The sequence below is a fragment of the Watersipora subatra genome, chromosome 1 (assembly GCF_963576615.1).
Source record: "Watersipora subatra chromosome 1, tzWatSuba1.1, whole genome shotgun sequence".
Taxonomy (NCBI): Eukaryota; Metazoa; Bryozoa; class Gymnolaemata; order Cheilostomatida; family Watersiporidae; genus Watersipora; species Watersipora subatra.
In genome coordinates this window covers 4,925,326-4,950,580 of record NC_088708.1, presented here as the reverse complement: position 1 = coordinate 4,950,580, position 25,255 = coordinate 4,925,326, and the positions used below count along the sequence as shown (strand labels likewise).

Sequence of the window (25,255 nt, the reverse complement as noted above, 5' to 3'; positions counted from 1 at the left end):
GGGCAAACATCACATAGACATGTGAAGTACAACTTCTAAAGTTGTACTTCTACACCAGAAATCTATGTACATTCATGAGAATCTGTGATAAAACTCATTCAGAATACTCAATACCATAGTCATACTTGTAACATCTATTATTTTGTATCAACAATTCTTCTACAATTGTATTGATATTGTGAATAGCAGTCAAACAATATAGAGGAAATTAACCATTCCACCTAATTTTATGCTGTTCTAATTAGTAAGCAATTGCTAGCTAAACTATGATATTTCAGAAAAACCCCAGCCAAGTTCAATCACAATGAAGAAGAGCAAATCATTAAAAAAAGTTGTATGATCAAGGAATTGTGTAGGTTGAGTGATGTCAAAATTGCAAAATGGAAAATGACAAAAAAATTATTAAAATTTAGAAATGATCCTCAAGTAGATGTTTCTAAAGGTCTCAAATAATAAATGTTGAAATGGCTGTCATTCCACATTCACTGATATTCTATGCCAAGAGTTATTGAGTAGCCCTCTCAGGTTCCAGATGCCCTCCACATTTTCAGGTTGCACATTGTGTGAGCTGTCAATAGCTTTACAAATTATATCCAGTTTTCCGTTGTGACCATGAGGAATGGGTACTGTTGTTTCCCACAATGTCCATGCCCATGACTTGTATGGACTTTGGCCTAGAAACATTAAATGACAAAAGATTTATCTTATGCGCTTATCTTGACTTGAAGATAATTTCAATGTTGGATTAACGCGAAGGCAGATAACTTCACAATCGATAGAGCTCAAAGCACTCAAAAAGCACTCGAAAAGCACTCAAATAACTATTTCTACAATGTCTGCTAGTGCTATTGCTGGTTGGTTGTTAACAAAAGTGGAAAAGGACATTACCATTGTTGTCTAGCTCAGGGTTACACCAGGTCTTTCCTCCATCCAAGGAGACATCAACTCTGAAAATCCCACGGCCTCCTCCGCTGAAGGCATAACCCTTAACGGTAACATATTCATCCTCTTCGCTAATAACTGCACCTTCAGCTGGCTGTGAGATGGCAGACTGGACGGGTGTTTCTATGATGGCTTCCGATAAGTCTACAAATAATATTAGTGAGACGCAATAGGAAAAATGTGTAAAGCTCTGCAAATACAAAGTACGTATAGGCTAAAATTTTAAGCAACTCGAAGCATAAATAAACCCCGATCATGAATATTTCTACATGCGTTATTGCATGGGGCTAGTGAGGAGCAATAGAATGTCCTCATATGAGCTGACCATTACTATATGGTCATATGGTCAACTGTAAGTCATAGTTCTGTCTATGGTTACTATTTGTACTGTAATAGAAACAAGACCTCCTAGTACCTATTCTATTAACTACGTGTAGTACTCACACAGACAAGTCCTCTCAGACACAGAATATTACTGTGAAGTTTATAAAACATCTCTTGAAGTGAGAATGTAGCCGCAACTTTTACACATGAAACTATTGTAGGGAGGTAAATAATACCTATGTGGTCATGCTGCCAGAGCTGCATGGCAGCTAACCAGCTTGGTGCTGCCTCTAGCAGCTGCACCAATCGACAACCCACAAAACTTTCAGAATAACTGGGCACATAGTTATTACACCTGAGAATCTCTCACGGCTCGATAAACTGCCAGGGTAATAGTAAGAATAATAATCATTTGATTCAAAGTAGTAAAAATATGACAACGGCACTATAATGGTAACAAACGACCAGTGTAGTCTTGTCTCAATGTCATGAGATGAGAAATAGCAGTTATTAGAGGCATGTAATCATCTGTGTAAAGGTGCTGATATAGAGACCTAAAGGTGCTGACATAGAATCCTAAGGGTGCTGAAATAGAGTCCTAAAGGTGCTGACATAGAGTCCTAAGGATGCTGACATAGAGTGCTAAATGTGCTGACATAGAGTCCTAAAGGTGCTGATGTAGAGTGCTAAAAGTGCTGATGTAGAGTCCTAAAGGCGCTGACATAGTCCTAAAGGTGCTGACATAGAGTCCTAAAGGTGCTGACATAGAGTCCTAAAGGTTCTGACATAGAGTCCTAAAGGGGCTGACATAGAGTCCTAAAGGTGCTGACATAAAACCTTAAAGGTGCTGACATAGAGTCCTAAAGGTGCTGACATAGAGTCTTAAAGGTGCTGACATAGAGTCATAAGAGTGCTGACATAGAGTCCTAAAGGTGCTGACATAGAGTCCTAAAGGTGCTGACATAAAGTCTTAAAGGTGCTGACATAGAGTCATAAGAGTGCTGACATAGAGTCCTAAAGGTGCTGACATAGAGTCCTAAAGGTGCTGACATAAAGTCCTAAAGGTGCTGGCATAGAGTCTTAAAGGTGCTGACATAAAGTGCTGAAGGTGCTGACATAGAGTCCTAAAGGTGCTGACATAGAGTCCTAAAGGTGCTGACATAGAGTCCCAAAGGTGCTGACATAGAGTCCTAAAGGTGCTGACATAGAGTCTTAAAGGTGCTGACATAGAGTCCTAGAGGTGCTGACACAGAGTCCTAGAGGTGCTGACATAGAGTGCTAAAGGTGCTGACATCGAGTCCTAAAGGTGCTGACATAAAATCCTAAAGGTGCTGACATAGAGTCCTAAAGGTGCTGACATAGAGTCCTAAAGGTGCTGACATAGAGTCCTAAAGGTGCTGACATAGAGTCGTAGTACTCTTAAGTTGCTGGTACAGCATAGCAGGGTGATGAGAGTTACCAAAGTCACAAGAAGAAAAGTCAATGCTAGGGTTAAAGCACTTGTAGTCTCTCCTCTGCCAGTGGCTCACTGATTCTTCATCGCTCAGTACAATTCTTTTCAGCCACTTCACACTTCGTGCACTCACCACTCCCGGCAGCACCACCCTTAGGGGAAAACCATGGTCCTCCGGTATAGGCACCCCTAGAAAGAAACACAAGCTTTTTACCGCAACTTGTTGATCAGAGGTTACTACCCTGATTTTTCTGATAATTACCTGCTGCAACTCGGATTAAGGACGTGTAGAGAGTAAGGGGGGAGGGGTAAAGAGTAAGGGGGCGGGGGTGTTATTTAGTCTCGCTATTGGTTAACTGGGTTTAAATACTATGTATAAGATGTGCAGTTTCCAAACAAAGAATTAGCACCAATTACTAGTAAGATGTGACGCTAGTAATGTGACAGATTTATAGCTGTGATTAATATAAACTGGGAGAAAAGATAGCAATGATTTTGTCAAATTATGACACTTCCATCTATTCAGAGCACCTGAGCTCACTGCGAAGTATCCCCTACAAAACAAAGTGCACAAAGCAATGAGTACTTTTCCTGAACACATGCTCTACCTGCTCACAACTATTGTCCTAAAGTTTCAAACATATGTAACAAAAAACACAAAAACTGAAATAAAAACAAGAAAGTTCTTTATTAGCCCTTTGTTACTTATATGTAGCTTTGTTACTTATAAGTAACTTTGTTACTCATACATAGCTTTGTTACTTAAACGTAGCTTTGTTACTTATACGTAGCTTTGTTACTTATACGTAGCTTTGTGTTCCAGTAACAAACGAACGATACTAAAACAAAACTTCATGGCTTCTGGAAGCTTCACTTATGCATGCAGGAGTCTTACCGTTCATCTCGTAAGCTATGATGACAGACTTGTTAGGGTCAAGGGCCATTTCAGAGGCTACAGAGGCACCATACGGGGTGCCTGAAGGATCTATGTCCAAACCTTCAAACTGTACATACTTGGCTGCCAAGTCTTCCTCTTTAAATCCCATAGCTTTTAGGACATCTATCAATCTCGCTCCTATAAGTTAGGAATAGCAGACAACTTATTCAATAAAGGGCTATATATTTGTAACCACTACGTGCAAATTAAACTCGGCAACCTTTATTTATTCCCCAAAGCTTGTACACCTACAGGAGTTGTCATCTCCTGATTGTTTACTAGCGAGTGTGAGTACACACAGACATGACTTGCTACTATAAACATACTCAGCAGTTAATCATGTAATGTGAACATAGTCATGTTCTTCAAACAATGTTTTAGTGACTGTAGAGAGTTGTCTTCCTTACAGAGAGGTCATTTTATATAAAGCCATTAGAAGAATAATCCTTTTTGAACATTTGTTCCGGTTGAAGGCGGCTCTTACCTTACAAATCTCATACAAATAATTAAATGCAAGTGTGCAAGAAAAAGAAAAAAAAACACGGTTAATTTTGATTTAAACTCAATACCATATAACATGATTTAGTCTATAAAGCAGCAACGCGGAACAAAGGCTATTACCAGTCCAAGTAGCAGTACTGATGGATCCGCAGTTCCAGGACAGTCCCTTCACCTCCTTAACTTTAGACATTTCTTTCCTGCGATTACCAGCGCACTGCATTGTGGCTGTAATGCTATATTTGGGTAGCTTCTTTATATCCCTTATATGCAGGGGTTTGATATGGCTTGAACCTTTCCCTGAACATATTCATGGCAAACATGCACCTGCACGTCAAGTCACAAACATTGAGCTACCAATATGTCTCAAATTGAAAAGTTTTAGAGTAAAGTCTTCTAAGTTTCTGGTCAAATAACTATGCAATAGTTGTGTCAAAAAACTAGCAATAACGGATACTGTGGAATATAGGAGTTATCTTCCTGTGGTATGATAAATCTTATTGTGTGGAGCCGTGATAGCATAACCGTGCATTTGATTAAAAGGTTAAACTTTTGATTACTGTAAATGTTTAGGCTTGTACGCAGTGCTAGTAAAGCTTAGGATCTGTAGCATCAAGTATATTTACACTTATGTTAGTAGTAAGTGTAAGTGCACTCAGACAAGACTTACGGCTATAAACATTTGAAATGCATTCTGAATATTTTAATCTGAAACCTTTGAAATAGATTTAAAAAATCGGCAAACAGAAAGCACTTCACGAGTATATGAACTGTTCAGCTACTATTCATAGCTACCTGACTTGTCAATATGTGCATCCAGTTGGTAACCATCGAGCATCTTCTTGTCGACGACAGGTACAGGCAGGTGATTACGCACATAAAATATAGGGTTGGGAGTGATGAAAGAGTCAGTGAGAAGTTGAAGAGGAGGCTCAGCATTGTAAGGTTTTTCCGAGTTGACTATTAGCGCCACGCTACGCTCTGGATCATTCACATATGCATCCTTTATTTTGACAGGCTTCATGTCAAACACGTTACCTATGCGGAGTGCCTGCAATGTACAGTGTGCATCTATTTCTAGCCTTCATGCCTAATTCATGTTCACAACAGTACAAACTTGAAATTAAGAGTTGTCTCTCTCCTTCATTTTCTTGTTAGAGAATTGATGAGGGAAACGAGTAATAAATCTTAATGTTTTCAAGGAAGGTCCAACATCATCCTATTAGGTCAGGTCAACAATAATGTCTTTTAAGAATAATTTAAACTGGCTATCAAATTCTAATTAGCTAGATTTATGAATAGTTTATCTCTATTTGCTGTGCATCACCAAATTTTGTTATCTAGATATAATATTCTTGAGAAAAAATATCCTTGAAATTTAGAAATATTAGAATTTATCATAGTTATTTAATGACCTCTACAGTCTCCTGAAACCTCTATAGTCTGCTGAGACCTCAATAGTCTGCTGAGACCTCTAGTCTGCTGAGACCTCTACAGTCTGTTGAGATCTCTAGTTTGCTGAGACCTCTATAGTCACAACTGAACATTTGTAAACGCTAATAAAGCCAACACTCCGGCACTCAAACGTACCTCCACCATCTCCATGACCTCTCTTGTTTTGTGGATACCGTAGAGTTCAAAGTAAGGCTCGACAGAGCGACCGGCAGCGAGCAATATTTTATCTCCACCTGGATGTTCCGAAACGAACTCTGAGACGTCATACACTCCATTCTTGTATGTCACCTGGAGACACCCACAACACTTCAGACATAAAAGATAGCCAAGACTTAAGTTATCATAAACTTTATTATAAGTTAAAACTAATTCTACTTGCATTAAAGTCTTGAGAGAGAACGGGCCAAGCTTTACTTAGTATAGCAACATAAATTATACAGCTGTACCTCAGTCTATTTGGGTATAGGTTGTTGCAGAAATCACGCTCTATGTCATAGCCTATCCGCAGCAACAACATGAATTGTGTTAATACGAGGAGAGTAGACTAATCGACTAGTTGAGAGCAATAGCCCAAAAACAGGCTCCACAAAATCGTTACATGATCCATCCAACATCTCACAAATATGTAAATAGTAAACAGTTTACACAGATAAGTACTGTCTTGTATCACGTGCTGAATTCAGCTGTGATCCAAGACAGTATGACAGCCGATTTCTATTGGTTCATCTACTATAATAATATAGCTGCTAGACAATAACTCATCGGGCCAGTCATGTATTCTTACCCATATCCCTGTGGCAGCGCTATTGTGCTTGCTCACATCCTCAGAGGTATAAGTCGGTAGTTTATCTATAGGGGCTCCTGGCTCCACCTCAGCCTTGCGTTTACACATTGCCTGCTGTCGGTTATACCACAACCATGCTGCTGTCGCTGCGACAATGCCGGTCCCAACAAGAAAAGCTTGAGCAGGCCTCCAACCCGCACCATGCTGAAAACGAGTAGATTCCGTGTGCAAGCAAGAACGAAAGTTGTGCTTTTTAGAGCATGACAGCGAAAGCTTTTCTTGTCGAATCGAATATGACAATGGAGCAAATTTGGTCGCTATGTGAGAGAGCTGTCTGTGTTTTAACAATTTCTGCATCCCTTTAACAGTACTGACAGCGCCTGGGTTCATCATTCTTCTGCTGCAATAAAAGATATAAGTTGAACAGACAGACACATTTGTGTCCTGATAATAGTCACTTGACTAGAGCAAACGCATGAATCCTTCAAACAAAGCAAATAATAAATAGCATACCATGATGTAACAACTATTATGTAACAAAAATTCTACATTATTTTAAAACAACTTTTGTTAAAAAAATAGTCTTCAAGTAATGTTATAATTGTTACATGCGAAAATGGTGTAATGGTGTTGTTACGGCCCACAAGGACAAACAAGCAGTGTAAACCTCTCAGCATACGTGACCTTTAATAACAGGAGTATATTGATTCACAGCTTCATCTTGTACCTAATTATATATCAGTGTCTCGCGTCACTCACAGGCTGAAGGCAAACATTAACACCTTAGAGTCAATAAATTGTTTACATCGCTGTAGTTAGACTAGAGCTTTGCAACTTGCAAAAATCACCAGATGGTTCAATATTGCAAATTTGCAATATCAAATCGCGATATATGGCATATTTATAGACGATTTGCGATATATCGCGATATTATTATGTAAAAAAAGAATTGTAAATTTTTGTTAATATTTATTTGTATATTTTAATTTAAAAGGAAACTGCTTTGTGTTCGTGGTAATTAAAAACATTCACTTCATGAATGCCCATGTGCGCGGAAGGCCATGGAATGAACTTATAAGATTAGAAGGCCCGTGCATTTTAGTTCCAATATCACTTATTCGGAGAATTGTCAGACGTGAGATAAATCGCCATAACACGATTATATCGTTTACACAATTGCTATATCTCTCTAACTGGTGGCAATTTTTAAATCGTCCACCTTCAAAATTGCCACCAAACAATTAAACCGCCATATCATGAAGTTCTACATTTTACTATCTAGAATTCTAGACACTTATTTCTTCCTTTAGTTGATGGAAAATGTAGTAAGGATAGGCCAAAACTCTATTACTAGTATTCATAGATGATTGGAGATAAAGGATGTGATTGCAGGTCTCTCAGGATGTCTATGGCAGATGTCTATGGTAGTATGATTATACCTCAGACCCCTAGTCACTATATTGACTATTGGAATGAATACATATAACTTGTCTATTATAGACTAGTGCCTTTGGCACACAGTTAGTGTTCTCTAGCGGCATTGGTAAAAGGCTGATATGGCCCATTGTTAGTGTAAAAACTTCAAATGTCAAGGACCTCTGGGATGCTCTATAGCTTCACATAAAACCTAACTATTGGTGCACAAGCTTGTTTGTTAAGCTTCTATAATAAATTGAGATGAAAAGAGCACATTCAGGCAGAAGTTTATGAGAAGTGTTTGCACTTTTCAGTAAAACCTCTACTTACTAACACTTCAATATAAATGTAGTTAATAGATTATAAATATATTAATAGATTTAAAAACAAATTAACTCCACACATAGAGATGTAAAGCTTTGATCGCATATTATTTACTATAGCTCATAGTCATATTCCTAGCAGCTTGCTAGAAGCACTTTCTCATCTTGCAAAACAAAATATAGAGGGTGGCTGAATTGGGGTAAAGCTGCTTTCATAACTACTGTTTATTTACACTCAGGCTGGTTGGCGTCACACTGATAGCACTAGTCTGACGTGTCAATATTCAGCAGAAGATAATAGTGTCGGGCATATTCGCATCGTACATGTCCTTCATTTCATCTACCATGTGGGGTTAAGTTATTAAGAAGGAAGTGGTGCAGTAAGCTGGATATTTACAAAACGTGTGTGCGTATATGGCTGGCGAATCTTTGGTCTTTTGACATGAAAGACAACTGGTGAAACATTGACTACTAGAGCAAGACAAAGGTGAGTTGTAGAAGTCTTATTAAATATTGTAAGTAGATAAACGGAGAATGTCAATAAGTGAGTGAAGGAGCAATGTGTAGGTGTTAAAGTAATGTGTCCATGTTGATGGAAAGATAGCAGTATAAAATAGATAACCAAAGGTGAACCAGAAGGAATATTTAAATCAGGCGTCATGTACACACAAAAAAAATTCATCCTTCATAGTACGAAACACAGCAGGTAAAATAAGCCTCAGAACTGGTTTAATAATGCTGAAACATGCTTGTTAACTTGGACAACTTGATCTTTACTCAATTGTTAATATTTTCCATTTTTCCGGAATCCATTTTTAAAATTTGATTTCTATTGTCATAAATTTTTCGAAATTATTTATTTTGTTTTGCGAGGAATCTCCAGAAAATCCTCAATAGATATTATTACCTAGTTTGTTGTAATGCGAACATGGCCAATGGAACCTGCAAATTTGGAATTTTTGCAAAAAGTGAATCATCGATTTTGAGCAGGTACATATAATTTTGTGCAATAATTTCAGATATATGGTCTGGCCTTACATCATTTGCTTGCTAACTTCAAAAAAATTTTAAAACACGATTCACGCTACATTTACATTCTTTAAATGCTCAAGTAGTATTACAAGAATATTGAAATTTATCTTGGCATAAGTTATATTGTAAATTTAAACATCATTTTCAGCTTTGAACAAATTAGCTAGTACTTACTCATGCCATTTTTATTTTACTAAAAAATTTTACTGCAAAAACAACTCGAATAACATATATTACGGAAGGATATTTTTCAAGATTGTAATTGTTGATGTATGCTCAAAACCATTGCTGCGATAGAATTATCAAGGCCTCTAACACCTGCATTATTAGTCCTTTCTTTTAGCCATAAAAGTGTTACTTATCACTGCTAAATTTTCTGTATGTTCAACACTTAGAAATATATAAATCGGAAGAAAAGCAAGCAGGTGACTCTACAAAAGGCAGCTTGTTGATAAACAAAAGCTTGACCTATCACCGTGCAAAAGTGCTATAAAAATGTTGCATAAATATTGACGCTTTGTTATGGAAGTACACATTTTACAGCAAAACCGAGAGGAAACAGTTTTCTCAAATTATTTAGCCAATGTTTCCCAACTAATTATTTAGCCATCCATGGACTAGATAAAAACTTAGCTTAATTTAGGCTCCTAGGCGGCTTCTCTTACATGAACATACAAAAAGCAGCACCAAAAGTTCTATATACAAAAGCAGCACCAGCACACAAAAATGCAGAATGTTTTAATTCTTAGATTTAGTAGCAAAAGCCAAAACTAAACAACTTAAGACCAATAGAGATACCTTTACTCATAGCGGTTTGTGTTGGATGAAGCCAACTAAAGTTTCCAACCATTTGTTTGCAATGTGAGCTGCGTATATACCATAACATTATAGTTATTTATCATAGCATAGTGATGGGCAGGGTGTTATGCTTGAGGCTTTTTCACTACGAAGAAATATCATCAAAGAGCAAACTAAGGAATGCATGGCTAAAGGGGTATACGTAATTGTCACATTGGATCAATATGACATGACCAGCAGCAGATTCAGTACGATTCATACATATTTAATTTGCAATATGTTGTACAGTGTCAAATACTTTATTTTTGAAAGGATAAAAAACGTTAATACTTTTAGCCAAAAGGCTACAAGGTCATAGCAGCTACGAGGTCGTAGCAGCGACGAGGTCGTAGCAGCTACGAGGTCGTAGCAGCTACGAAGTCGTAGCAGCTACGAAGTCGTAGCAGCTACGAGGTCGTAGCAGCTACGAGGTCGTAGCAGCTACGAGGTCGTAGCAGCTACGAGGTCATAGCAGCTACGAGATCGTAGCAGCTACAAGGTCATAGCAGCTACAAGTTCGTAGCAGCTACAAGGTCATAGCAGCTACAAGGTCATAGCAGCTACAAGGTCATAGCAGCTAGAAGGTCATAGCAACTACAAGGTCATAGCAGTTACAAGGCCATAGCAGCTATAAGGTCATAGCAGCTACAAGGTCATAGCAGCTACAAGGCAGGGATTACGTGTATGTCACAATTTCCATTTCTATAACATTTCCATATTTGGTTTCTATTTCCATAACATTTCCATAATTCATTTCCATTTCCATAACATTTCCGTATTTTATTTCCACTTCCATTACATTTCCATAATTCATTTCCATATTATTTCCATTTCCATGTTTTTAAAATAAAATTTCCATATCTATTTCCATAAAATTTTGGAAATATTTGTTTATGGAAATAGAAAAGTAAACATTTCCATAATATGTTTAGCGATCCCTGCTACAAGGTCATAACAGCATGATGACAAGATATGATCTTTTAATTCTGTTATGAAATGGGCGACTCTACGTTAGACCTTGATTTAGGTACGGCCTCTTTCATAACTTCCTTTTAATATCTATCAGTTATTGTAATATTTTCAGTAGTGCACAAAGCTACAAAACTCAAAAGCTTTTACAGAAACTACGTAAAACTGAACTAGGTTTGTGATAGTGGACAAAAAAAAAACTGCCTACTCTTAGAATTTTTAACAACAGCTGCTGACGAAAACCAGACTACACTAAAAAAGAATGTATGGTTTAGGTTGCCATCCCTGGTTTAAAAAATAGAATTTCATAACTCATTTTCATAGCTTCTTTCCCTTTCAGGTGTCAGTAAGCTAGACTACAGGCATATTATAGCATGACAAGAAGCTTGCTGTGCTGTATGTAAATTGCAAAATACTATAGACAACAGGCTAAAGAAATGTCAACTAATCATGCAAACTATACACTGATGTACTAATTCTATTATGAAATACTCTGATACTAAACATGTGTCAATGTATGAAAAAGCTATATATTAAAATTTCTAACAAAATGAAACCCTAATAGATGAAAAGAAATCCAGTTACACAGTCTACTCAGTATAATAAGCTATTGACCGTGCTTCTGTAGTTTGCATAAGAAAAATTGTGGTCTTATACATGCCACTTCCTTACTGTACAAGATTGATTTATGCAACAGTAAAGTTTAATGAAAGTAGAAACAATGTTAGGTAAAGATTTATACTAAAAATAAATGAACTCCCGGCAGCATCATACACAGGTTGCATTTTATAGGACTTTAACACCCATTATCAATAGTATCAGCTCATGTTAATTATATATGTAAAGTGTGTCATATCTGTCTGGCTGAAGCTGTATTTTTAAAAACTCCTCAAATCTTTAGAGATGATTTTTAGGGAACAGGATTTTCCAGCTACAATCTCGAGAAGAAACAAATGATGACAAGGATACTTTGGCAAACAAAAAGTAGGACATTTTTGGAGCATTTATATACACGTTTAACATAATTTATTAATTGCGTTGAACGTGCATAAATGGAAAAAAAATTGAAACTGAAAAAAATTGGGAGGACAAATAACAAAGTTGTCTGTTTCCCAATTTAAAATAAAAATTCCATATAGTGGATTCCAAAATGAGTACAAAAGATATATATTCTTTAGCATCAGTACAAAAAAGAGCTGTTTGCAGTGCATTATGAATGTTTTGAAACATAGAGGTATCCAATATCATCCAACTAGAAATGGTTCTAACAAAGAGTTATAATCACTGTTTTTGCTCACTAAAAGAGCAAGAATTGTTGTGCTCGCTTGTAGTTGTGTGAAACTGACTTTTTTCCTCTGACTGACAGATCAATTACAATGTTCAATAATCAATAGTTTTTAATCCATTAAATATATCTCTAAGCTTCTGATTCAGAATTTCGTTCATAGCTTTTCTAGTTTTGGAATGAAATGTTTTTAGATTTTCTCTGAGCATCCCTGCCTGTCTATATACCAATGAGGCAAAACTTCTTGAGCTGACTGTGCTATTTTACTGCAGAGCTCTATTTTTGAAGATGCATGTTGATTTGTATGTCCACCTTCGATATTGTTGTCAATTTTACTTTTTTTTGCAAAAAGAATAAGCTAAAATTAAAAAATACCTGTCAGGAATAAACGCAAAACTGCATTTGCTCATGCCTTGAAGAACCAGATGATATCAAAAAATATGTGATGTTGAAGGATGATGTTTTATACTAAACCATTTGCATGAAATGAAAGCAAAAGAGCAAATCGAAGCGGTTTAGGAAGTCGCAAGTCATAGATCAAGCTAAACCAATTACTGGGTGCTAAGCCCTCCAGTGCCTAGCCTCTACCAAAGAGAATATGCCTATGTCACACAGAGTGTGGTTGCCATTTGAACATCAGCATCTTACACTACAAAAGCTAGCGTAGGCAGGATAAAATTTTTCTATTTGAGACCAGACTCTTGTTTTGTTTTCAGTGGCCTTTAGTGCATTGCCATATCTGTATCTCCTAAGAGTCTGCTTATGCAAATCTGACACCTAAAATGCTGTGAAAAAAATATCCATATTACATGTACCTTAGATGACGTCAACGATTAACCAGATGCATTTTATGGCAACATTCTACTTCTCAATGCTTAGCTAGAAATCGAATCCTACTATTCGAGGTGCATAGACGAATATTTCCAGTTAATAGGATTGAGTAAGTCTTGGTGTTCTGCCAGCCAATTTAGCCAGACAGTTTCAACTATAATCTTACTGGACATGTGCAAAATATGAGGCTTACATCGTTAGATGATAAATAGTTAAATTATTCAGCTGACTGTTCGAGTTGGGTGAACGAGGTGAGTTTCACTACACAAGCAGTGTATTATAAAGATATGCAGACTGAATAATAACATTTTTTTTCATTTCTTGAGACCTGTTTTTTAGTGTTTTAGAGTTTTTTAAACACTTTTAGGGAGAAGGAAATTATACAGCCATTGGCTAGCCTGCTGCTACTCGTAGCACTACACTGTTGTGCACTTTGAAGTGGGCTTTTACCAAGGGAAGGGAAGATAAAACAGGTTGCTATTGGCAACATAGGACAAGACTGATACATATATCTGAGTTGGGTACTGGTAAGAAAAGATAACTCTGGCTATTTTATTGCATCGGCATTTTGCAACTACTACTGTGGTGCCTTATATACCCATACTACACTTGACTTATAAAAATTTGTTCGTTACCTCCACAGCCCTTTAAAGTCACACAAATTGAGCTAGTTGTCACTTATTCACATGAAGAGAAAGACAGCATAGACAACACATACAGTAAGTCAATGTTTAGTGAAGTTAAAACAAGTCAGATGATTTTTTCTACATGTTCAACACAGTGGACAGCATTTAGCGAACATAGTAAATTTCAGTCTAAGGAAGGGAACGCAATTCAGACTCGTTTTGCAAAACAGCTTTGCTCCGGGTTTTTGTCATATACAAATGTTTAATATAGAAAAAATAAGGCTGACTACACAAGTTAACACTCTAAAAAAAGAAACATACTTATCACACATCCAACGAGCATTTTGAAAATTATCACTCCTGATTATCAGTTCCGGGTGTCAACAAAGTCCATTAATTTTCTTTGAGCAAAAATTGTTGCAAGATCTGTAATATCATGTTTCTATCAGGCGGATTAGGTAATGATTATATATATATATACAAATTGAATTATTGATGAACTGCTTGTTGCTACCATCAAAAAAAGCCATTCCCGAAGCTAATCAAAACATTCAATTTATTGAGATATACACGCATGAATTAAAAATTTTTGGAAAAGGCCGGAGATTTGCTGGCGCCTGTAAATTTTTAATCATCTTTTCAGTAAGGTGTAAAAAGACTACTGGCTTCCTCTATATTCCTAATTCGGATAAACCAATAGGTGCAGTAAAACAATAACATAAAACTTGTATTGGCCGTCGATGATAGACAATAACGTTAAAAACAACAATATAGAAGTGGTCTACTGTCTCTGCATTTTTATGGCTACCCTGGCTACTCCCAGTTTGCGACGCCTGATAACGCAACTAGCATCGCGTTCTGGTGGTAATGGAACCATGAACTAGCCTGTAGTTATAGTGTCTGCGTAAATGCGTATGCTTAATAATTATGGCGACTAAAGTTTTTTGCTTAGTATTCGCAATTTCAGCGGAGCACCACCGCGCTGTTCGAAGTTAAAACATTTTCTTCTTTTTGTTACAACTAATGGTGGCATTCACTGTAAAAAAACGCTGACACCGCTAGAACTTAACTATCAAATAGAAATATTACTGCCTTTTCTAAATTAAGCTTGGCCCATTGAAGGATATTTGGAAAAAACGATAAAAACATCGGAGAACTATTGTGTCATCCAGCATAATTTGTTCATTGGTAATTTATCTTTAAAAATGTTTAATATCAATAGTGACAAATAGACGTTGTGTGAGTATAAGTGTATAGTATTAGTAAAAAGTAACTGGTATAAAGTAACAGGTAGTTGAGATTAGAGGCATGTTGTCGGATGTTGCGTTTGTCATCTCTGGAGTTCCTCAAGGCACAGTTCTTGGTCCGTTGTTGTTTTTACTTTTTATCAATGACTTGCCAGATATCATTAATTTCTAGTGTAGACTTTTACTGATGATGTTCAAGTACATGTATATACTAGTCAAGATAAAACTATTATGCTGCAACAAGATTTATACTCTCTTGAATCTTGGGCCAAACTTTGGCAGATGAAATTTAATCCGCAAAAGTGTTATCATCTTTCTGTTGGCAAGTCACCTTTGTTGACTGATACAAATAATTCTGTAAGTTCTAATAATTCTGTAATTCTAATAAGTTATGCCATCAATGTCTTCAAAGTGTGACTTCTAATACTTACTTTGTGGTAGAGCTGCAGAGTGAGCTGAAATTCAATAGACATATTTGTAAAATTGAATCCAAAGCAATTAATTGGCCTGCTTAAGAGAGTTTTCAAAAATGCTGACCAAAAAACAAAAATGATAGCTTATAATTCACTGATTAGACCTGGTCATGAGCATGGCTGCACGTTTTGGGACCCTTACCTAAAAAGGGATATTGTTTTACTTGTGCGAACTAAAAATGTTGCACTGATATTTATATATAGACTAAAAGACAGTTAGTTTTACTGAACTACGAGAAATCAGTTTTTTTGAATACTTGAAAAAGAGACAAGTTAAACCTTGTAATAATGTTTTTAGTAAAATTCTGGGTAGTGATATTGACATAGCTGTAGGAGTTAGGGTTAGAGACAGTAGTTTGCCAGAGGAGGCTAAGCCTCCTGCATTCTCTACTTGTTTTGGCCACCACTACCTATCTTTAATTAAAACACACTTAAATACTCTTTCTGGCCTTGTGCTGTACGGGAACTGAATACTGAGATTCAGTAAATATTTAGAATTAAATTAGTGTCCACTGTAATTTTTACCTCTTTGGAAGATCTTTTAAGGATAATTTTAAACTGAACTGGTCACAATTGGTGCAAAACCTACAGAATGAATTACAAATTTAACTGGCTTTATTGTTAAGCAAGGTTTTGGTGACCTCGGTGACTTTGTGTATTGCGTTTCGTTCTCTAGATCAGCTGATGATTATCTAATTTAGTCAATACGGATTTGACCATACGCTCCAAACAGTTGGAGAATATTATTCAACTGATATTTTCTGTTGCGACTAATAGCATTTGTAAAAGCTAGCAAAAATTGCACTATTGATGTGGCAATAAATACAAAACAATGCTCAACTTGTCTTAGTCTCACTACTTCCGTTCCTCAAGTCTTGCCCAGAGAATTTACTAAAACACAACACTCCCCTATACTATTTCTTTCATTCTTTGTTTTCTCTATTTTATGGCTACAGCTAATGCCAAGCCAACTGTAACCAACTGTCATCTGCATAATAAGCGGAATAAGTGTGCCAGTCTTCTCAATTTTGGAGTAATTATTATCTTCTAAGTGCGGTGGTAGGCAGCTTGTTTTATCTCACTTTGCATACCAGTGATCTCCGATTTGTGGTGGTATTTGTTGATTTTCATTTTCGTATCCTGGTCTAATCCTTTACTCCATTGCTCATGTCAAATATAGGGTGAACAGTATGGGTGATAGGCAAATTCTTGCGGTGCCTCTATGTTTGCCTTGAACTCTCCTCCTGTCGAATCATTGAGCGTCACTGCTAATCTAGCATACTAAATCAAAACCTTTACTAAATGGAGCTCATTTGGGGTAAAGATTCTCTTGAGATCTCTAATGATTGTATTCATTCTCCTCTGGTCTGTCAAAAAGGTTTGCCCATGTCCATCATCAGAAGACGAGTATTATATTTCATGGTGGTCACTGCTTTCTCTGCAAACAGTTTTACGGCTAATAGGTGTTCAGTGGTTCCTCTTCAGTGTCAGTATGCTGTCTGTGTCAAGAGGAATTTTTGGTTAATATTTTCTCCTATTCTTTTGATCAAATAGATTGCTAGAACCTTTCTAAGTATTGATAGAAGGATAACTAGTCTCAGGTTTTATGGAGGTACTTTCTTTTCCTCTGGCTTCTGGAGTGGTATGAGAAGCCATACCTTGATTTCTGTAGGATATTCTTCTGTTTCAGCAATGTGATTGAGAAGTTGTGCCATCTTCTCATGAACTATTTTTGGACCATAATTTATATGGTCTGCCGTAACTTATTTAATCCTGGACTTTTGTTGTTCTTTAGGCCCTCGATAGCCTTTCTAATTTCTTCCTCGCTCAACTCTTACCTCATTTTCACAGGTTACGCTTCTATATCCTTACTTGTGTTACTATTAAACATCTCGTGAAGAATGTTGTTATGATGCTTATCTGGATGTGTGTAGGTTCGTTGTTGCTGGGTTGTTGGGGTTTTACATTACAAATAGTCATTAATATATTGTTTGTAATTTCCTAACCTGAATGAATAATTGGCATTATTGGGACATGCTTTTGAACAGCTATAGCAGCTAATTTACTTGATTACGTGAAACCAGCTCCACAAGATGTTTGTGTTAGCGTTTTTGTAAGAAAAAGGGCCTTTCTTTTTGAAAATGTTCTTTAGTCACTTCTAGAGATTTTCATTTGAATTGAGATCTAGAGATTACGTTGACCAGTTGAGTGTTGTGTTCTGTGTTCTCATTCTGTGTTCTCTTCCATCTGTCAGTTACCTACTTTTGATTTGTGGCAAGAAATGTTATCTTAATAGATGCTCATTCCCAAACATGTCCTCAACTGATCTTAAAATCTCTTGCCAGATTTTATTTTGTAAACACATGCGTTCAGTCTTTTCAACGATCTGAATATGCCCAACTCCCTTTGATGACATGAATGACCATATTGTAACACTAGCCGGGTGTTTTGTCATCTGTGCAAGGCTTTCTGGCTGGTGTTTTTTACCTACTCCTTTATTAGTTAAATAGTTGTTACCACCATGACACTCCTCTGCTGTTGATGGCTCATTACTAAAGATGACCTTGTACCAGTTTTAACACTCCACCTTCCATATCTATTTGCTGATGCTTGTTGTTTTCTTTGTTGTGTTTGATTTATGAGTTAAAAAAATCAAACTATGTGAAAAATAATTGTGTACATATGTATTTATTCACAAAACTGCAATGTTTTAAAAACCTTGGAAAAAGGGTTGACAGTTCATACATTCATTGAAAGAATGTTATTTTTAGACTTATCGGCTTTGAAATTCATGAAATTATTGGGAAGCCATTATAGCGTTGCCAATATTTTTAACTTTTATTGCAATAGCCTGTTTACCAGTATTTAAAAAGTACAGACTTAGGATGAGTTAAGAACAATTGTATAGTTGATTTTTGCATTCTCTTGTAAAGACATGAAAGAGAACAAGCATATTTTTTCTATATAGGGCCAATCAGCAATTATTTTTAAGGAGCTCAAATATCTAAGAAGGACATCATGCCATTAATGTCGGTTAAAATTATTTTTAGCTTAGATAATTTTCTGAACAATCAGATTCGAGCTTGACATTTTGTTATTTCTGAAAATGCACATACTCATACTAAATATTTTATTTATCACATAGCTGGACAGTTAGCTAATGAAACCATATGGCAGTGTGTAATTGGATTGATTCAGTTATTCCGATTGGTAATTTCTTACATCATCAATATCTGCAAACTAGGAATTAGTGCAATAGTATGCTATTTATATATATATATATATAAATTGAAAAATTAAATAGTTCACTTATCTTTCAGCTACTGTCAGTTTCCTGCTAGTGCATTTTTTAGGCTGTAGACTTCAACTCCTGTAGACTTCAGAGTTGAAGTCTACAGCCTGAAGAATGCAATAGCAGGAAGCTGACAGTAGCTGAAAGATAAGTGAACTATTTAATTTTCCAATTTATACTGCTCCATCCTATGTTGAGCACTCTGAACTTCTGAACTAGAGGATGCTACTTTTGGTGAATTTAACCAAATCTTGAGGTTGTGAAGGCCCATTTAGAGCATGTTTGATGTGACATCACAAAATGACTGGCTTTTGTGGACCTATTTTTCATGTGTAAATTTTTTGGTAAATTCTGTAAAGTGACTGGTACTACCCATTAGACTTTAACACGTGAGATAGCCAAGGTGTTAAAAATGCCTTTTATGAAACAACTATAGGGCTTATTGAAAGAATAACATGTTTACATGGTTGAGGGTGTGTGTATGACGTGACCAGCAAATTGTGTATGACGTAATGCTGTGATTTTCATATGGTTATTACCCACTTATTTCTGTTGAAATTTATAAAAAGATTAGCTCTTGATTAAAATTTTAATTTAGCATAATTTTCCATATTTACATATAATAATATAGCACAATAATAGTTTATAAAATTAAGCATTACACATAACAACAAGCGTAAGTACATGACACTAGTAAAGACTTCAAACAGAAATACACGATAGCAAGCTGTTCAGCTAAATATCTATTCAAGAATGCAAATAACTGCAAAAGATCTGAACAACTCAATCACTCACATCTAGATATAGCAGTTGTATCTAACCCAGCAAACATACTGTTATTCGTTGTTTTAAAATGGGCATGTGAGGATAGTGAGTATTTGTTCCTTCTCTACCAAGGACTGGTCGTTTTCCTATATAGCAAATTTTAAACCGTAGGCCCCCAAACTCTTTAGAAACTGTACTTCAAACTCCCTAATTTTTTTATCACAAGCTTTTATGATGGCCACATCGTGACGGTTATGTCCATGCTTTGCTTGGTATTTGACTACAAAATGATTGCCACACTCAGTTTGATTTAATTTGAACCACAGCTGGGACTTTTTCATATTTGATGAATAGTTTTGTCCTCAGAACCACCGACACAGCTAACACATGGTTCTTTTTGATAGGCACCATGTTGGACACAATGAATTTTTTGAGTTTCTTTTACCCCTAAGACGTCATTCCATCTTAGAAAGGCTTTATTTTTACGAATTTCCTCAGGATTGATGAAAACAATAAATGCCTCTGATGATGAACATTGAGCATTGAATCAATCTGCATCTTTTACAATAGCTCCACCAAGGACCTTTCGTCTTGCCGTCTTCTTCAAGCTCTCTTATAGCCTACCTACAAGTCCCTTTCAGTGATCAATGGAAAAGAAGTTCCACTTTAACATAAATTCAAACTCTTCCAAACCAAGTTATGTTTAAAAACAGGTGGCAATTTTTGAACTGCTGGACGCTCCCATTCAAAAAACTTCTACTGCCTCTCCTACGGGACACTACTCTTTGATGACACAACTCTAAAATATAACGCTCATGAATTTGAATGCGGAGACTTTCCCATGGTCAAGATGGCCAAATAATACCCAGATACTATTTACACCTTGTGGTGTATAAACACAGCAATTTTGTAATGTGATTTCTAACTCTCTCAAAATTAGTTTTGCCCATGTTGGTTCATAAGTGAAACTCACTGTGTAGGTAAAGCGCAAATTCACTATAAAAGCTGTCTGTGATAGCGTTAGTTCCTTGTATTTATGGCGACAAAATCTACTAAACATTTTGCTTCTCACAGTTGAACTATGTTAGAATCCTCAAGATAATCCCATCACCAATTATGACAAAAAACATCATCCCATAATTCAAATTCCTAACTGAATTAAATCAATCAACTAATTAAACTAAGGGTGTCACGCCATACATATTTATGACCTGACAAGATTAAATATTCCTTCATTAAAACTTGACAAACATATTTCTTTTATATAGATCAATTTGGATATATAATCAATATAGATCAGATAGAATATAATCAATGTAGATCAGATACATAATTTTTCTGTGCAGTTATGCTTTTCTGTCCTGATTTTACTAAACCTCAATATTACCTAAACAGAGATTTTAAAAGTTTAACATGAGTTAGATTTTGTTAAAAAGCTGCTGTAGAATCACGAAAGTTTGACAGAAAATCAACTTTGCGTCACTGCTAGAGGAAAAAAACTTACTCAAACTTACAGTTTGAGATCCAAATATTGTGAAATTTAAACATGCACGCTTGAATATGTGTATAACAGGCATGCGAAAAATATCAGCTAAACTCATATTTTATGGACAAGGCCAAATGCAAAAACCAAAATGTTAATATAATTTTATGAATACTGTTGAAGAAACCAGCATGAAATAAACAATAATCGTATACTAAAATCAGTTTTGTGGGATTCGAAGTAGTAAATGTACAAGGTATGGTTTCGTGTGCTAGTACATATGTTGTATTATATACCAACAAATAAATGAAGTGGCCATGACTATGTCTGGTGGGCATATTTTAACTACAACTATTTCAGACTATTACCGCACTCCAACTGAGCCTAAAACAGTGAATGACACTCACGTCTATAATCAATAAGACTGCAGATTTGATTGGTTTTGCCTTTATTTAAACGCTTACATTATATATTATATTATATGTATAGTAAAATTGTATTTGCTGCTTTCAAACATACATGTACAAGTAGATGCAAACAGACATTTGATTACTGTAAATGCAAGGAGTCAATATGGGAAGTGAAAACGTATATAAATATTATAAGCCACGTTATAATAATACAAGTTTAGCAAAATTTTAATCCATATTATTATGCGTTAAGCATAAGCAAGATACTGGAGCTTGATATAGCACGTTTCTATATATATATTTCTCAAAGTATGTGTGTGTATGTGTGTCCCTCCAGCTATAGCTATTATTAGAATAGCGTAGCTGGACAATGCTGACGCAACGTAATGGCGTACGCCATTAGAAGCCTACTCTCTATTTGCAAATTAGCGTGTGTTTTCTTATCTAATTATATTTCGATTAAGTCTTTCTCTAGACCATGCAGTTATTTGCAAGTTGGATAAACAGCTACCGCATAAAACTGATTTTCTTATTCCTTTTATTGATCATTTTTCATCTCCTGTGCATCTTGTTAATGTTTAAAATCGAAAAAATGCATGTTCAGCCCCTAGGGACGTAGTGATAGGAATCATGCACATATTTAGTGATGGTTCAGTGGTTTACCAATTTCATGCTTTTTACCAGCGGAAATTTTTTCTTTTTTTAAATAGGCACATTGTATTATGCATAATATTGTGTGAAATTTAGGTAATATTAGTGAAAATTTGTTAACCTTCTACGCAGAGCATTTTTTCTAATCAATGTCATCAGCAACTCAGTCAAACCAACCTTCAATAAACAAAGGCTAACGATTAATCACTAACAATAGACAAAGGCTAACGATTGATCACTAACAATAGACAAAGCCTAACGATTGATCACTAACAATAGACAAAGGCTAACGAATGATCACTAACTATAGACAAAGGCTAACGATTGAGCACTAACAATAGACAAAGGCTAACGATTGAGCACTAACAATAAACAAAGACTAACGATTGATCACTAACAATACACAAGGGTTAGCGATTGATCACTAACAATAGACAAAGACTAACGATTGAGCACTAACAATAGACAAAGGCTGACGATTGATCACTAACAATACACAAAGGTTAGCGGTTGATCACTAACAATAGACATAGACTAACAATTGATCACTAACAATTATTTATGTTATTGTCTTTTCTCGTGTTCCAATATTATTCTGTCATTTTGACAAAATTATGTAACAGACTGAAACTAGCAGCTGTTGGTCAATACAAGGAGTTGTCCTATACTGGTTGTACAACTGGCCTACAGCCAAGCCTGTTGTAACTTCTACATGTAGTATTGTTTGTTCAGAGGAGCAACCGCAATATGCAAGTCACGCATGCCTGCTCTTATATTTTTTAGGTTTCGTTTTCTCGAAGGATACTATAGCAAAATAACTGAGCAGCAAAATGGTATGCATTCCACATTTATCTCTTCGATTTGAATATTGTAGATGACTAAAATGATATACATGTACTTGTATTTAATTTGAATAGCAACTATGCGCAAAGAGCTAATTGGTTGAATAAAAATGTTCAAAACATTTAGCTATTTCAAAGCATTTAGCTATTTCAAAACAGACCGCTCTGTTTCATAATCCCCTGGTGAACACCAAAGTTCTCACATAAACAAAACCCATCTAACATGAAATTCTTTTTGTTTTCAGCTGCCGCTATCACTGCTCCGGACTGCAGTTAATCATCCTATGGTAAGAGTATGGTTAGAACACTTGAAATTGTTGGCAGCTATCCTTGGAATAGGTTTTGGTCAGCATAGGGTTCATTCACACTTGTTCTAATTCTTTAAATCCTACATGTTTAATATTCCCTTGACACACATGCTATCATAGACAGTCTTTTTTCCCTCGACTGACTGCAAGAAGAATGCATCTACAGACTTGACCAGTGCAATTCTGCCCTTTTCTTCTACAATTTTAGTATATTCAGTTTAGTAAGTTTTGCTAATAGTTAAGTATTTATGTCTACACATTTGCTAAGTCATGTCAAGTCTTGTTTGTCCTTTTAAACATTTTAGTTGGTTGAGTTAAAGAATGGGGAAACATACAATGGACACCTTGTGAACTGTGACAACTATATGAACATCAATCTGCGGGAGGTCATATGTACCTCAAGGGTAAGTCATCTCTATGTGGGGTTTGGAGTATTATCATTATGTGGGGATATGTATCTTGATTGTATGACAGGCACATTAGAGTGATGCTCCGGTTGGTACATGCATACAGTGATGCAAATTAGGTATGTGCATTGCTGGTATGCATGTGCCCACTAGTACATCACTTGATATACACATTAGATATGTGCATATCAAGTGATGTACCAGTGGGCATGTGTATAGAGTGTGTACATACATATAGAGTTGTGCACTTGTGGTTACCTGCGTACAGAGCGATGTTCAGTAGGAATATGCATATAGAGTAATGCACCTGTGAGCATATCTATAGAATGATATACAGTGGGTACAGTGAAACCTCTACTTACAAAAGTATCAGTAATTCTTTCTGAAAGATGTTTTGTAAGTAGAAACCCATTTTACCATATTAATGCCCTAATTCGTTCTAAATTCCACAAAACTCAGACATAGGATTTGTATAAATGCAGAAATATAAAAAAATCTAAAATTGCTTGAAGCGAAAATCGCTGGGAAGGCAGAGGTCAGTGTTGTGTTGTTGTCTTGGTTTTGTTTTGCTCAGTGCAAAATGTTTTAAGAACGTAAGTGAAAAAGATTATTCACATCTGCTTGAATTGAAAAACTGTCATACAGAAAACGCAAAACTTCAATTGCTGGAAACATGAGTTGTTCTACCCTGTGTGATTGATAACTCCAAATTGTGTTACAAACAAAAACAACACGTTTTGTTTACAAACTTTCGCTAGCGGGTGAAGTTAGGTGAGACACGTTGCATGTCGCAACTATGAGAAGCAAACGGGCCAAAAATTGGAAACAGATAAACGGGTCAAAATACGAAAGGCCTTTTGCATCTAAAAACATTTTTCGTAAGTCAAAGCAAAATTTCTACTAAAAGCCGTTTCATAACATGAAAAGTTCGTATGTAGAGTCTTTTGTAATTAGTAATTCCACTGTACATGTGTTCAGTGTGAAGACTAGTATGTTCATATATGCAGAGTGATGTGTAAAAAATGCCCACTTGTCCTTGTGCATAGGATGGTGATAAATTTTGGAAAATGCCGGAATGCTATATCCGAGGGAGTACAATAAAGTATCTTCGAATTCCTGATGAGATAATTGATATGGTGAAAGAGGAGGTGCAGAGGCCAAGAGGAGAAGGCAGAGGTAGAGGAAGAGGTGGAAGGGGCGGTAGAGGTGAGGTTCCTGCATATGATATCCCACAGCAATATAATATCATTGATTGACATGCCTTGTGTTGACATGTTTCATTTTAATAGGCTGATGAGATAACGTGCACTTTATAAACAAATATTGAAACTAGATGTTCTTGCTGCTTGCCTAGGCAACTAGAGATGTAATTGTTGCCTGTGGATTAAATAAGAGCCTGTTTTAGGTGGCTTTGGTGGGAGAGGGCGAGGAGGTGGCAGAGGAGGTGGCCGAGGAGGTCCGCCAAGCTCAGGTGGGCAAAGAGGTGGAAGAGGTAATCCTAGTAACTAAGTATAAGCATTTTTATATTTAAGTTTTATGTATAAACCAGTTTCTGTACATAAATATCTCAATTGTAACTAAGTACAGTACATGAATATATCTCTATATGTAAAGAGCAAAACAAACCTGTCTCAAGCCTTTACCAACATGACTCCTAATTCTGAT

At 36.1% G+C, this 25,255-nt stretch overlaps 2 protein-coding genes across 3 annotated transcripts; one reads left to right on the top strand and one right to left on the bottom strand.

Moving 5' to 3' along the window:
• Window positions 1-118: 118 nt before the first annotated feature.
• Window positions 119-6,804, bottom strand: LOC137385637 (sulfite oxidase-like). Its single transcript, XM_068072142.1, has 8 exons — window positions 6,394-6,804; window positions 5,745-5,897; window positions 4,950-5,205; window positions 4,278-4,454; window positions 3,615-3,794; window positions 2,726-2,908; window positions 889-1,086; window positions 119-674 (listed from the first exon to the last, which is right to left on the bottom strand). Exons 1-8 carry the CDS (start codon window positions 6,784-6,786, stop codon window positions 472-474), a joined length of 1,743 nt encoding a protein of 580 aa, XP_067928243.1. The 5' UTR covers window positions 6,787-6,804; the 3' UTR covers window positions 119-471.
• A 1,774-nt stretch (window positions 6,805-8,578) lies between these two features.
• On the top strand, window positions 8,579-25,205 carry LOC137402621 (U6 snRNA-associated Sm-like protein LSm4). Of its 2 annotated transcripts, XM_068089134.1 has the most exons (7): window positions 8,579-8,619; window positions 13,454-13,613; window positions 22,817-22,866; window positions 23,121-23,162; window positions 23,489-23,587; window positions 24,637-24,796; window positions 24,996-25,205. In XM_068089134.1, exons 3-7 carry the CDS (start codon window positions 22,864-22,866, stop codon window positions 25,097-25,099), a joined length of 408 nt encoding a protein of 135 aa, XP_067945235.1. In that variant the 5' UTR covers window positions 8,579-8,619; window positions 13,454-13,613; window positions 22,817-22,863; the 3' UTR covers window positions 25,100-25,205. The 2 variants fall into 2 exon arrangements, with proteins under 2 accessions (XP_067945235.1, XP_067945230.1); XM_068089129.1 differs by lacking the exons at window positions 8,579-8,619; window positions 13,454-13,613 and adding an exon at window positions 14,696-14,900.
• Window positions 25,206-25,255: the final 50 nt, after the last annotated feature.

Excerpts from the sequence above, each read along its gene's own strand:
- LOC137385637 (XM_068072142.1), bottom strand. The coding sequence starts at position 6,786 with ATGATGAACCCAGGCGCTGTCAGTACTGTTAAAGGGATGCAGAAATTG. Across the intron at positions 5,898-6,393 it reads GCGCTGCCACAGGGATATGG|GTGACATACAAGAATGGAGT; the intron begins GTAAGAATACAT and ends GGGTGTCTCCAG. Across the intron at positions 3,795-4,277 it reads CAGTACTGCTACTTGGACTG|GAGCGAGATTGATAGATGTC; the intron begins GTAATAGCCTTT and ends CCTAACTTATAG.
- LOC137402621 (XM_068089134.1), top strand. Across the intron at positions 23,163-23,488 it reads CTGCAGTTAATCATCCTATG|TTGGTTGAGTTAAAGAATGG; the intron begins GTAAGAGTATGG and ends TAAACATTTTAG. Across the intron at positions 23,588-24,636 it reads AGGTCATATGTACCTCAAGG|GATGGTGATAAATTTTGGAA; the intron begins GTAAGTCATCTC and ends CCTTGTGCATAG.